The sequence below is a fragment of the Stegodyphus dumicola genome, chromosome 10, assembly GCF_044657685.1.
Source record: "Stegodyphus dumicola isolate Sdum_Otavi_A_Nest chromosome 10, ASM4465768v1".
NCBI lineage: Eukaryota > Metazoa > Arthropoda > Arachnida > Araneae > Eresidae > Stegodyphus > Stegodyphus dumicola.
Window position 1 is genome coordinate 84,448,133 of NC_140777.1, and position 15,214 is coordinate 84,463,346.

The 15,214-nt window shown below is 30.5% G+C and overlaps 1 protein-coding gene across 10 annotated transcripts in view; it reads left to right on the top strand.

The window, feature by feature from the left end:
- The window catches only part of polybromo (protein), a 174,135-nt gene extending 160,338 nt beyond the window's left edge, over positions 1–13,797 (top strand). For all 10 annotated transcript variants that reach the window (XM_085825181.1, XM_085825188.1, XM_085825183.1 and 7 more), the window contains 2 exons: positions 8,231–8,330; positions 12,914–13,797. In XM_085825181.1, coding sequence (XP_085681307.1) covers positions 8,231–8,330; positions 12,914–13,130 — 317 coding nt within the window. In that variant the 3' untranslated portion in view covers positions 13,131–13,797. The remainder of the gene's footprint in view (positions 1–8,230; positions 8,331–12,913) is intronic.
- The last annotated feature ends 1,417 nt before the right edge of the window (positions 13,798–15,214 follow it).

Genomic DNA, 15,214 nt, shown 5'->3' on the forward strand with positions numbered 1-15,214 from the left:
TCTGGTTATAGTTGAGTCTTCAAAGGAAAATTTTCAGTTTGTGTCTAACCATTTAAATGCGATATATTTTTTATACATAGTGTAACAAAAGTGTAGCAAAATAACTAAACCAGTTTAATTTAAAAACACATTTTTATATTATTAGTCCAAAGGGACTTGAGTCCCGAAGGACTATTACTTTCGTTTTGGCATTTTGCGTCGGACGGATAAATGTCGGTTCACTTTTCAAACTGTTGTCACCGAATGTTAGAGTCCTGCATTATATTTGAAGAAATTAAATAATGAAAATCTGCGTAAATGTATGTATATTTCTCGTATTGTGATAAAACAACGGTAATAGAGTCATCGAATTTTGAATAACGTAATCCTTCAACGAATATGAGCATGTGGAAGACCAAATTTGAAATTTGTTTTATGATCGATTTTCTATTTTTTAAAACTTTGACGAATTTTTGATTAACTAACTCAAGGATTTCAAAGCGAGCAATGGCAACGTTGTGCAGAAAAAACATTTTTATCTCCAGCACGTGAGTCTCTGTATCGGAAATTCTAAAGATATGCTCGTTTTAAAACTATTTTGCGATATTGCTGTTGCACTGGATCTTATGGTTTAAGTGCGAGTAACATGATATTTAATAAAGAAAGGTAACACACAAAATGTTAAAAAACGCCCCTTTGGACGTAATTTAAAATCTGAAACATTTCAGATTTTGTTTTTTTTTTTTTTTATTTATTTTACTAGGTAGTGTAAAAATACATTTTTGACAGATTTTTTTCAGAATACAGAAGTTATTTTATACGTTTTTATAAATCGAATAATCTCTTCACTGCTATATATATTAATAATATATTCATTATAGTATATGAATAGTATATTAAATTAAATCATACAAATCTTATTACACACACATGAAATCCTGTTACATACTTACATATGCAGAGTATGCAATTAGTGATCATAAAGGAAGAGGGAGTAGATAAATGAATAAACAACAAATAAAACTTTAATTAAAAAAAAAACAAGTTTTTTAAACTCGGCTACATTGTATAGAATTTTCGAAATGAAAGAAAAATGCAGTATAGTGTCTGGTATCGGGGTAGAGTAAAGTATATTCCAAGGTGTGACAGGATCCTAAGACAGTCCAAATTTAAAAGTTGAAGGATAAAAATTGAAAAAAGGGGTGAATAAAAAATTTAGCATTTATTCCTTTATCATCAGGAAATTTGAGTTAATAATGAGCCAACTTCAAATAAAATGTCAAAAACCTTTTCCTAAAATGAAGCAAAGTCGATTTACTTAATACTAGCCACTGGTGTGGCAAGGAATCTAAAATAGTTAAGGTGAAAAATATGTAATAAGGGTAATGATTGCAGTTAATGGCATTTCATAAAAATATTTAATGTTTTTAATTAGATATTTCATGAATTAAATACAGATTAAAGAGTTTTTAAAAAATGTTATCAAGAACTGTATTTATTATTTTAGGTTGCTTAGTTTGTTAAAGAATAACAGACAAATTAAATTTTAAAATTAAGTAGATTATGCTTTGCCAATTGACAACTCACTGGAGAGTTTAGAATTGGGCTTCAGCGTGCACATGTTCAGGTGGAGAATAATATATAACCAAAATTTTGTTGTTCCAGATGCAGGGTGACAAAATGTCATACCAGTAAAAGCCATATGTTTGAATTCAGGAAAATTCTGAGCCATAAGTAGATTTTCTGAAAGGCCTTATGACTATATTTATGTCATTTTAAAAGTGCTGAAACAAGTCGGGTTGATTGTTAGTGCAGCCCTAACTGGGTGGTGGACTCCATGTAAGGCTAAATACTGCTGTGAGACTGATAGCAAACTACTAAAAGGAAAAATTATAAAAACTTTGAAAAGATACTCCATGAATACATGAAACTGGTCAGAGGTAAAAGGGTGGGCCTTCAAAATTCTGTGGTGGGAGGATTCAGTTAGGCTTCCATGCAGAGCTGTGCGGTAGGAATCCGGGTTAGGCAGATTTTTGGGTAAAATGAGTCTGAGTTGGAATCTCTAAAAAGTCTCAGACTCCAGTTTTTGTTGGGCAGTTTGAACTTGAAATAAAAGTAAATCAGGAAAAAAAAAAAAAAAAAAAAAAAAAAACTAATAAAGTGCATTATTATTATGGACCATATATGTTAATAAATAATTATTTTTTATTTTATTAACATATTAATAAATATACAAATCTCATTGGTAAATGTAAGTAAGCACCAAGAACTCCCCACTAACACTATTTTATGATATAGTGGTTGTTAGAATTAAGAACATTTTAGAAGATGTAGATAACCCTAATGTTTTACCAACAGAAAGACTGGAATGATCTTGCAGAATTAGAAACTCTTCTTTCTACACTGTATACAGCCACAAAAAGCTACAATTTGAAGAATTCACAGCAAGCGAGAATGGAAGAATGTGATGTTCATTGTTTCTGAAATGGAGGGCTTATTGCAGAAGGAACCATTTCTTCATTTAAGAGAAAGTTGTTTGCTAGATGGGTTCAATATATGTAGATCCAAAACACCAAATTTTGTTATATGATGAACAAATTAAAACTGCAAAAAAAGCTATCTATTAACTTTCATTAAGATGGCAGTGCTGACCCAATTGAAATTATTCTGAGAACAATTGGAGTATTCAACAGGATTGTCAAACTGCAGACATTGAAACGAGTCTCTATCATCCTCTTCCAGTGATGAATTAGATTTTGAGAAATATTTGGGTAATATTGAAAAGACTAAGGCAATGTGAAGGAAAATAAAGAGCTTTAGATATAAAAATGAAAAATACAAGCGATATTTCTTCACAGCCTTTGAAGAAATAAAGAAATATGATTGCTCTCGCAAGACACCTCTTTTAGAACTTATAAAAATCTATCCTGAAAAGTTAAGTAGTCTTAAAAGTAACAGCTCTTCCTCCTACTCAAGTTAAAGACTCTTTTTAGCTCTGAAGTTTAATCTGGGGTGTTAGTGATAAGGAACACGCTTTGTGTCCCTGCATGTGTGCCGAAAATACGGCAATCCTAGGTAGAAGCGGAGAAGAGACCAGACCGGCTGTTTGAGAAGTAGCTTGCATATTTGACGTCTCGCAATAAAGATAAATTTTTACTCAGTAATATGTCTGCTGAAAGTTCTTGCTGTATATAGTGAGAACATTTAATGTAATATGCGCAACTAGAATTCCGAGGGATCCCCAACAATCACTTCAGATCTACGGTCCTCTAACAAAGAAGATCTTGCCCAATTTTTAGAAATTACTAATGCCAGTTCTTCCATTTCATAATAAATGTAAATTAATATAAATAGTTTGCTATGTCATTAGGTTTTTTTTTTTTTTTTTTTCTTTACCATCTATTACTTCTTTTTATACAGTCAAAAGTCGTTAATTCGGACACCCATAATCCGGACCTCAAAGCTAAAAACTTTCTGCGCATGTGCCGCATTGGCACATGTGCACAGTCGTTTTGCGTGTGCGCGTAAGACTTTGACTACAGCGCATATGCGTGTGCGCAAGTGCAGAATACGTTTTTGCCTGTGCGTTTAATGTATAACGGACGGTGTAAGCTAAAATTATCTAATTATCTATTTCAGTTAATGTTAATGATTGCGTTGTTCCTTAATCTTCGAATTGGATCCCGCTTATTATTTTTTGCAGACTGTAAGAGCAATTTTATAAAAGTAAACTTGAACTTTCGATTATGTCAAATAGAATTTCCGATGCTGGAACTTCCAAAGGATCTACAAAACGAAAGTATGTTTCGATGTCCAACAAAAGTGGAATTGCTGCAAAAAATGGATAAAGACATGAAGAATGTGACAGAGAGGTTAGTGAAAACGAAAAAATTTCGATTGACAAGTTAGTCGGTATTCTCGGCACAGCAATTAACGGGACTTGAACAGCGAAACTTTGTAACTGAACAAGAAATTATGTCTGTTTATAGAATTAAAGAGAAAGTATTATCACATAAAACGAAGCAATTTAAACAACTTGCATTGAAAGAAGTGTTTAATAAAGTAAACAAATAAATATTAAGCTTTTTTTTTTTTTTTTTTTTTTTTTTTTTTTTTTTTGGTAAATTTTGATACCCTTTAGATCATAATTGTTCTTTATTTCATAAAATACGGTTTCATATTATTAATTTTAGAATTTCTGCATGCCATCTTACGAGATTTAAACTGAGGATCTGTAATCCGGAAAAATCGATAATCCGGAATCGCCGAAGTCCCGACAAGTCCGGATTAACGACTTTTGACTATATTAAAAAAATAAGTTGTAACACATGTGTATATGTTTACATACATATGAGAGGGTCAGTCTTTAATTTTAAAATTCCAGTAGTCAGTCATTTTCTCTACCGACTTCACAGCCCTGCTTCTATGGCAGTACTGACCAATTGACCAAACAGATCCCAGCACTTGACTGAGTTGGTTGTGCAAATTGCAGTTCTTGACACATTTTCTCCCGCTTTGGGGCCATAGCCGATTGGGATGAGCTCAACAGATTTAAAAGTAGGTGGTGGCAGGTGGTTAGTAGTGTAGCTTCAGCTGTGTCATCAGTTGTTAACCTGTTTGTGTGTGTCTCATTGCCCAGCCGAGGTTTTGAGGTTCAAATGGACCTGTTTTGTCCACTTCATCCCTTTACTGGACAGTCCAGGTTTAGAACGCTTTAGGTGTGGCTGCTTTCTCTGCCTGAGTAGTGCTGCTGTGGATGTGTTCACTCTAGTAATATAATAGCTTGTGATCGACCTGTTTGAGAAATAAATAAAAATTCAAATTATAAAGTTGTTTGATTTGTTTTGTAGAGAATAATATTAATTATTTTCATAACATTATTAGAAAATTTTAATAATTCTCTAATAATGAAAATTTTTCTAATAATGAAAATAATGATTTTAATATAATTTTCAAACTTGAAGATAGAAACTGGTTTTGTGTAGTATGGGGGGCAATGTTAGGGAAAATTTTTTTTTTTTTTTGAATGGCTTGTCATTCTAGAAGTTTTAATTACTTTGTGTTTGATTTTTTGCAAAGTAATGCCAGTTTTAGATCCTTACTGGAGACTTTTTGTATATTAAAAAAAAAAAAAAAAAAGAAAAAGAAAGAAAGAAAGAAAAAAGCACACTGTTTTATTTCTGAAAAACTTTTGAGTTTAGCAATTGATCAGCATTTAGTAATAAAATTGTACTAGTTAAATATAAGTGTCTAATATTTGTGTGGGATTGACATCTTTGTTTTCAAGAAAAAATAATTTTTAATTTTTCAGGGTGTAACGATTGTTTATCTGTAAATTATTTATTTGTAATTAAGTAATTAATTACAGATTAAGTAATTAAGTATTTATCTGTAATTACGTAACTGTTATTATGTTTGTGACAGTTAAAGCAAAGACTGTCTTCCCCAAAGAAATGTCTTCAGGAGATTTTGTAATAGAAACTGATGTGTATTATACATGGGAAAGACCATAAATTATCAGTCATGCATCATTATTCATTATGTGGTTAATAATGAATTAACAATAATTTTAATAATGAAGGAAAAGGTTTGCTTTTCATTTTGTTTTTTACATTTTGGTGGAAATTTTTTTGAAAAGACGGTCTAAAATTGAATGTGTGTTAAAAATTTAATTAACAGTTTTTCATTGTATATATGATATTTGTATAATCTTTTGGACATGCACATATGTATATGCTTCTGTATTATATATAAACAAAAGTTGGGAAAATTTCAAATTAAGATGATGTATTTATTAAATTTGTGCAGTATGCTGCCCATGTTGCACCATTAAAGCATTATTTTAATTAAATATTCTTAATTGGCACTTTCTTTTAATTTTTAATCATCTAAACATAGTTTAGAAATGTGGCTGTGTTGAAAATTCTTTGGCAGCTTCTGGTCTGAAAAGGACCAAGGAATTTTCAAAAGTTTTACATATTTTATATCAGTTTTATTATGTTTTATTAATTTTATTGAATTGTTTTTGATTGATTTGAGTATCTCCTGTAGGAAAGTTGTTGGTTTTTCATGATCTGTTTTAATGTAATTTTTATCTCTTGATTATTATATATAATAGTTGGCAAATCGTACAGTTTTTTATTGCATCTCGTGTTAAATCACTGAATCTCCTGATACTTAATTTTAAACTTTTACTAATGAAAAAGATTTTTTACCAATAAACTAAACTGAAATTGTTCAAATTTTACTTTCCCACTCCTGTGATCTTCAGTATATTTTTTCATTAAATTTTATAAAATCTTATTTGTTTAAATCTACTGTACATATCTGTAAAACATTGTATGATGATTCAACCAATGTTTAATCAGTAAATTTTGCTTTACATCAATATATAGTACATTTGCTAAGTTTATCCACATAAGAGTATGTATGTATGTAAATTATTAATTTTATTTTCAGCATTTTTAAAATACTTTTATAAATTAAAGCTTTCTGTTCAGGACTGTCCCAGTATAAACGTGTAAGAAAATTATAAAATGAAATTAGCCAAAGAACATAAAATTTAGAATATGTAAGTCAATTTGGAGTTCGTTTGAAGTGATGCTATATGCAGTGCAAAAACTCTGTTTTGGTACAAGAGCCTCTTTTCACGGTTTTTCTGACTGCTATGATATATATAATATGCATGTTTAACAAATTTGTTTTCATTTTACATTTAATTGTTTCTTCAGAGTATATATATATATATTATTTATACGTAAATATCTGGTTGTAACGAAAGTTTTCTGCTAAAAAAGTGCTTCATAAATTTGGGGGGGGGACAAAACATGAAAGCCGTACCTTTAGTACGGATAGTAATCACTACCCAAATCTATGATTTTCTGCCAATGTTTTGGTAGTTTTTCAAAGCCTTCAGCCTAGAAATTTGGTGGCTGCAAGTCCAAAAACAGGTCGACCTCAGTTTGGACATCCTGTGCTGAATGAAGGATAATAGCAGCAGCAAGATGTAGCTGCAGGTGTCAAAAAATGTAGATGTCCAAAGGAGTGATGTCAGATCTATATTGTGGGTGTGGCAAAAGATCCCATTCAAGTCTGTATAGAGTCTATCTGGTGAATGTTGTCTTGCATTATCTTGATGGAACATTGCCTTTTTGCACTGCAACTCAGTTTGACGTTTTTCCTTGATAGCAGTGTCAACACAGACAGGCATCCCGCTGTACACCTTACTGTCAAGAATTTTACCTTTTTTCCAGATACACTTTGTGGATAATACCATGTAATTCCATCAGATACAAAACAAAGCATGATCTTTTTGTTAGTCACACTTCTCTTTGTGACTGACAGGCTGCCTGGGTGCAGATCAACCCCCTTTTCAGCTTTTGTTGTTGAAATAAATTTACTTTTCATCACAAGTGACGATCCGGTCGAGAATTTTATTTTGGGGTTGATATTCGAGTAGATTGGTGCAGGCCCTAACATGTCGGTCCTTATCTGCTTGAGTCAGTTCATGCTGCACCCAATGGTTAAACTTGTATGTCAAGTTTATGAGATGCATAGTGTGACTAATGGACATGGCACTAATGTCTAACTCTTTAGCAAGCCCTCAAGGAAGCTGCAATGTGAACTGTTTTCACAGACAATATTTTCAGTGGTGGGAAAATTTTGTTAAAACCTTATGTATATATAGCTTTTTTTATTATTGATCTAGAAATTATTTATTTTTTTTGTCAAATGCCAGTTATATTGGCCATTAGGCCAATAAACTCCTTGCTTGCCAATAGTGCTGAAATCTACAAGAAAAATTTGTCAGTGCTTCACGCTCGTCCAAATGTTCCGCTGTCATTGGCTGTCCACTATTACATAAAACACACAACGGCGAATCAGCTAGTCCAATGTGAAATAAATGATTCAAGTAACAAAATTAATGGTTTACTAAAACACTTTAGCTCTTACAGATTAAATATTTCTTCTTTTGAAGCTTATCTACGTAAAGATATCTACATTATCTACATAAAATATTTTCTCCTGGCATACCTAAAAAATGTATTATTGAAGCTAAAATTAAATAGAACTGAAAGTATTACAACTGCTGTTAATTTAGCTGGACTGTTAATTTAATGCTACATGAAAAATTTAAATAAATTTTGAACTTGAAACTGTTTCTGCAATAACCATAGGAGTGCTTTTTTCTCTTCCTGTGTTTGTATATTTTGTTATGTGCATGAATATGTAGTAGCTTTTCATTTTTAAGGTCATGGAACAACAACACATCTCTCCAAGCCTTTAGAACCAATATTCGTCTCAGCTCCTCCAAGAACACAGCGTCTTTTACATTCCAATGTGTACATAAAGTAAGTAAAATTGAAAAAATTTGTTTTGAGTAATCATGTAATTTTCATAATGATAAATTATGCAGGTAAAAAGTCTCCCATCCCAATTTCTAAATACAGTACTTGCCTTTTATTAAACTCAGCTGCTTATTATGTTCAAATTTCAAGGAACCAAAAATATATAGCAATCAATAAAAACTGCCATTTATTAAATTCATTTCTGCCACTTATAAAACTCAAATTGGCAAAAGACTGATTCTTCATATTCAGAATAAACTATTTGTGGCTAATAAAAGATGTTTGTAGTTCATTTATTAATCTCCCAGTTATGTGAGGCTTCAATAAAATGACTCTAGCAGAAATTTCGGCCTGTGTAGTTAGAACTAAGATCTAAGGGTGTTGGGTACCCTTACCAAATCCCTGTCAGACACTGTTTGTAAATCTCTTAGCCCAGAGTCCAGTTAAATGCGACAGAGTACTTTTATTATATGATTGACAAAAGCAGTCCTCGAGAGGCATTGAAAACAAGTTCTTTGATCATAAATGAGTGTTTTCAAGAATTAAAGAAAAAATGGGGCTTAAGTGAACACTGGATCCCTTTCTCGAACATCAGTGGATAGGGGATGGAAGTGCATATGCAAATTAAGTTTGCAGGATGTTCTCAGTAAACCTCATGAATTGCTTCCGTCCTTTGTCGTACATTATCAGTCTCTGATTGGAAAAGGGGAGGGGTTATTGTAGGCTGAACAAAAAAAGAAAGCAATGATTATGCCTATAAAAACCATATAGTGACAGGTTGACTTGACAGACAAAGTGCAATCTTCGTGCTTGCTAGAAACAGTAATTTTGGATTTGGCAAATCGCTGGAAGAAACATATTTCATCTGCTGTGTATATGGCTTGTAACATGCCGAAAATGCCTAAATGAAAAGATAAATTGCTGAAAGGTTATGATACGTTTGGTAAATGCAACCAAAGAGAAGCAGCATTTAAAATGGGGAATTTGCCAAAACGCATTACACAATTTACTTAAACCTATAAAATTGATAGAAAAATCAGTAAAAAATGCAAACGTCTCGAGGTGGCACAAAAGGAATTAAAAATCAAGATGCATTGAAACTGCTCTTTTAGAATGGTTTTATTAAGTTGTGAGAATAACCATTGTTTCAATTTCTAGAGCACAGCAAGAGCTGTAGAATTCACTAATGCTGGGAGAAAATTTTGTGCCAACTGATGAATGTCTCACAAGGTGGAAAGAGAGGGAAAACATTAGTTTATTGGAAATAACATGGTAAGAAACAAGGAGCATATCATCATTTGGCTGAGAACTATATAAATGAGGATTTGATGAAAGAGGACTTTGTTGGCCTTTTAAAAGAATACAAGCCACATGAAATTTATAACACTGATTAAACTGGTTTGTTTTACGAAGTATTACTGAAACCCATATTAATATTTAAAAGCAACTGGTTTTAAAAACTTAAAAGAACAAATTATGTGTTATTAACATGCAATATAAATGCAACAATTAAGAAGACACCACTGGTTACTGGAAAAATATAATCCTCGATGTTTAAAAGGAGTCAAGAATTAACTGCCACAATTGCAAGAACTCATGGATGGCAAGCAGTATTTTTACTGATATACAATTAGGAAATACTTTTAAAATGAACAGAGAGCTGAAAAACATTAAATTAATGTTTCTTCTTGCAAGTACAGCTTCTGTCTTTCACTCTTTAAACTAAGGTATTATGAAAGCTTTCAAATGCCATTACATAAAATGTGTCATTCACAAAGAGATAAAGAAAATTGAATCTTGTGAAAAATGCAAGCACTTCAAAGGAGCTAACCTAAGTCATTATCTTTGCTAGAGAGACTGTGCATATCATAGTCAACACAGCAGTTTCCCAAAACAAGTTAGAAATTGCTTTTGAAAATGTGGTTTTTATTTGGAAGCCACAGAGAAAAGGCAAGCTAATTTTAATATTTTGGACATCAGTGAGGGAAATTATGAAAATTCATTTTTGAAATGGATAATAATATTGAGACAACATGTGAAGATACTGACTGTTATATTATAGAAAGTGTTAAAAAAGCCACTGAAATTGATAGTGAAACTGATTAGATGCTAGCCTCAGCTGAAAAGCACTGCAAACTCTCAAGAAGAAATTTTTAATTGAAAAGTGGAGGTCAGAAAAGCTACCAACCAAGTTTTAGGAACTTGGAAATACAACTGAAAGACTGTTGAGGAAAAGTACGAAACAAATACAAATAGAGCAGATCTTAAAAGTTTAAAATTTTATTGGGTAATAATAAAATTTTTCTATTAAGAAAAATAAGTTTCTACATTTCAGAAATAGTTTAATTTTAGTGGTAATTTTTAATTAATATTAATAGGTGTTAGAATAATTGTTAAATTAGTATTTTACTAAATAAGCTCAAAATTGTTACTGTAATTTGCAATATTAAAATCGCCATTTATTTAACTCTGCATAATAAACTCAAATATGTTTGAAACAAAAGTGATTTTAATGATTGGTAGATACTGTATATGTTTTTGTCATTTTACTGATTACCCTTTTCACATATATCTGAACTGCAGTACATTTTCAGATTTCATTTGATTTGAAAATGAAAGAGGGAATGTTAATTTAAAATAATATTGCCTTGTTTTTTAAACTTGCATGTTTGGTTTAAAATGGTATTGGTAATATGTAAATAAAATTAGAGCTGTTTAGTAATTAAACTTCCTTCTCAAAGAATTTAAGTTACTCAACCCAGTTGTCTCAAACTAGTGACTCCAAAGCTGTTTTATGCAGCTGGCGAATCTATTTGTTGCAAAGATTTTGGTAATTTGATGTCCGAGTTTACATTATTTTGACTGCCATTAGAAGCAAATGTGAATGAGACATCAGAAAATCTATAAACGGAGCTAATTAATTTACAGTGTGATATAAATCTTTTTCAAAGATTTGAGGATGTAGGTTTGTTTAACTTTTGTTTGTACTTGTCAAAAAATAAATAATCTGAGTCATGAATTTTTGCACTAATAACAGTTGCTTTGTTTGAAAATAATTTGTTACTAATTAGGGGCTAATGTGTGATGAAGATAATTTTTAATTATTTTCCTCCAATGCTATAGGCTTTATCAGTGTCAGGATGTAGTATGAAATAAGGAAGTTTATAACTATTTACATGCAAGTACATATATTTTTATTTATGTGTTGAAAGAAAAATTTAATCATTGTGAGAAAGAAATTAGCTTGCCCACATACATGTACTGTACAAAGTCCGAGATCCGGACGCCCAATATCCAGAATGATCTAAAATCCGGACCTTAAAGCCATCAACAAAATTTTCTTAGGAATTATTTTTTAATGCTTTAGGCATGCGCATTTGATTTCGCCCGCACAGAAAAACGTGAAGAATCCCGATTCTTAATTTCACTTCAGTACTGAACAAAATACCTCGTTATTGAAGAAACAATTATTTTAGCATAAATTTGTGTGATCAGTAATTTGGCCTCTTAGCTGCGTAACTGCTTTTCCAATTAATGGATTTTATGAAGAAATGTGGAGAAGTGTTAATAAATAAAGATGGTATAACAGAAGTTTTTCATTGCGATGGCAATGTTCCAATCATCAGTCAATTAAAAGGCAGCAAAATCTGTAGTATGGTTCTAGATCCAGAAAATATCATTACCGATAGTGCAGAAAGTGAGGAGAGGTTATTGAAAACAAAAAAAATTTGATTGACAAGTTAGTCGGAATTCTCGACACAGCAACTACAGGACTTGAACGGTGGAATTTGTAACTGAACAAGAAATTATGTCTGTTTATAGAATTGAAGGGAAAGTATAAGCACAAAAAATGAAGCAACTTGATAAATTTACATTCAGAGAAATGTTTAATAAAGTAAACAGATGAATATTAAGTTTTTTTATTATCATTATTTTGATTGTTTATGTACATTTTGATAATTAATAAGCCAAATTTAAAATTTAGTGTAATTAGTGTGGTTATTAAAAAAATAAAAGATAGTAGCTAGAAGTTATAGTATTGGTTTAGGCAGTCTTGATGAGGCATAGAAATTTTGAAAAATCTAATTTATTCTTCTAAACTAAATAAATAGTCCAACTCATTTACTTACGAAAGTAGAAAACCACTAGATCGCAAACTTGGTCAAAGCTAGATGACAATTATCAAAAAGTATTTAGTATTGAAAATCTCAAGATAATATCAAATGTACTTAAAATAAATAAAAAAAGTACAAATGTACTTAAAATATTTAAAAAAGAAAAATATAGATAATAATTTAGTATTCAGTTTTCAGTTTCACAGATAAGTGATTTTTATACATTGTGTATTATAAAATATTATCATTATTATTATTGCAGATAATCACATGTTTAAAAATGTTCATATTTATTAAGGTCTCATTCAGGAAAAAATAATGCTATTTAGTAACTCGTAAAACATCAAATATGACCCCCCCCAAAAAAAAAGAATAAATATAAGCTATATAAATAAAGTTTTTCTGATGTAATTAATGCTCTTCTTTTTTTAAACCTTCTGAGAAATTTATTGTTTATTTCTATTCAAACAGATACATAGAAGGTCTTCAAGCCGAATCTCGCTTCATAAGTAACTGGGATGCTCATCTAAAAGCAACACCTGAAACTACAGTTCCACCAGACCCCCAGCGATTGCCCACTCATTGGTTGAGCAATACTGTTGATAACCATGGCAGTGCTTTGAATGCCCTGTGGTCTTTAAGGAACTATATGTTGAAGGACTCTTTAAATATAGCAAAAATTTTATAAATTTTTTGTATTATATGAGTGTAATTTTGTGATATGTTTTCTTCATGTATTATGCAAGAAAAAATTGTTTGTCATTCTGAATGAATTTTAATGATGTATTATTGTATTTTTCTTAAATGAGAACTGTCTTGTATTCAATTCTGACATTTTTATATTTGTGCATTTCTCAACAAGAAACCTAGTTATTAAAAAATGTTATTGCATTTGTATTTAGGAAATTGATAGTAAATTTTTATACTTTTTAATAAAAACTTATGGCAACTTCCTCATATTTTTATTTTTATTTTTATTTTTTTTCATCTTATTACATTTATTTGTTAAAACTAAGTCGTTTTTCACTGACTATTGTTCTTACTGTACCAAAATGATGTAGATTTACATAAGCTCTTATTTCTGCTTATATAGACTCATGAGCAAAATTCATTGCTATTGAAATATTCGTTATTTGCATGAAATCATTTTAAATTATTTTGTATGTGGTGTTTTGGCTAGAATATAATTTTAAAATGTTAAATACATGTATTTGAAAATATTGTTCTGTACTTCCACTGCCTTCATTTAATGTAAAATTTGTGATAGGATGCATGAAAATGTGTGTATTTAAAATGTAAAGTATGCAAGCAGTTGAGGTGCTAAATGTTGTTTAATAAATTGTTTAGCTCTTTTATGTAGTTTTAATAATTTTTGACTGTTTTTTTTTTAATAAGCATGTTCTCAAATTGTGATTAAAGTCATGGTGCCTTTCGTATGACAGTCTGCATTTTGAGCAAAAACATGGAAATTGATATTTAATGCCACGAATGGAAATATTCAGTATATTTTCCCCATGGTATTTTCTTACAAATGAGAGTTTTAATTTTTCATTTTAAGTTGTTGCAAGTTTTGGAAACATGAAATGATGACATTGAAAGATAAAATTTTCGAAAAATAAATAAATTATTCGAAGGTATATTTAAAAAAAATGTTAAAAAAGTATTTTCTTTTTAATTGTTATTAAAACTTTTAACAGAATATCTGCATGTTGATTAATGAAAATTGAAATCAGTTTGATTACATTTCACTTCACCAAAATGTAGATCAGCAGTTCCAAAACCTTTTGACTCATGGAATCAACTCCTAGCAGAGCCTCTTAAGGTCCTTATTATGTCTTACAAATTAATTATGTTAAAAATTGTATTGCATGGGTAGTCTAGGTTTTGTTGAACATGTCAAGACATAAGACTCCTATCTCCCTGTTACGTGGGGTAGGAAAAGGGTATAAATAAGAAGATAATGTAAAGTAATGAGATATGTAAACATTTGTGCAGTGTCCATGAAATAAAATTATATTTTAAAACTTTTTAACTTTGCCACGATATCTTAGTTTGTTCTCAGTGTAATATTCTCAGGAATTAGCCATACATAAATTTTTCCCAAAGTTCAATAAAACATACTATTTTTTGCTGCAACGGATACTTTACATTATTCCTGAGAATCCTTAATTGAAGACATTGCAATAAATTTCATTTGTGTAAGTTAAGCATTACATGCACTTAAACACATATTTGCTTATTAGTTTTAAATTTTATTAAACATATAGCTTTTATAGTTTAATATTAGTAGTAAGGAACTATGGTGCTATGTAGGCCTAAATTCAAACCTAACATCAAAAGAAGAAAAACGTGCATATGTCAGTGCCTCAAGGCATGTACAGCTGAAGGTAGTCATAGTGGATTCCCATATTCTTCTTGAATTATCATATAGAGTCTATATTTAAGATTTCATACAATTTATTATTTTCATCTTTATTCATTGTTTATTATCATCATTAACTTTTCTGGTTACACAACTTACAAAGAAATCAAATACAGTAAGACCCCGCTTAACGCGGGGGATACGTTCCATCAAAGTAGAGTGTAATGCGAAACAGCGCTAAACGAGGCTATCTTTACATGTAAATATTGGGGTTAGGGGAAGATTGGCTAGGAAATTGGTTAGGTATTAAATTTAAAAAGTATGTTTTTTTTAATAAAAATAAAACCAAACATTTATTTCTTAAAGCCCAAATTAATACCACATTATTATTTCTTGCAAAAATAAAAAAA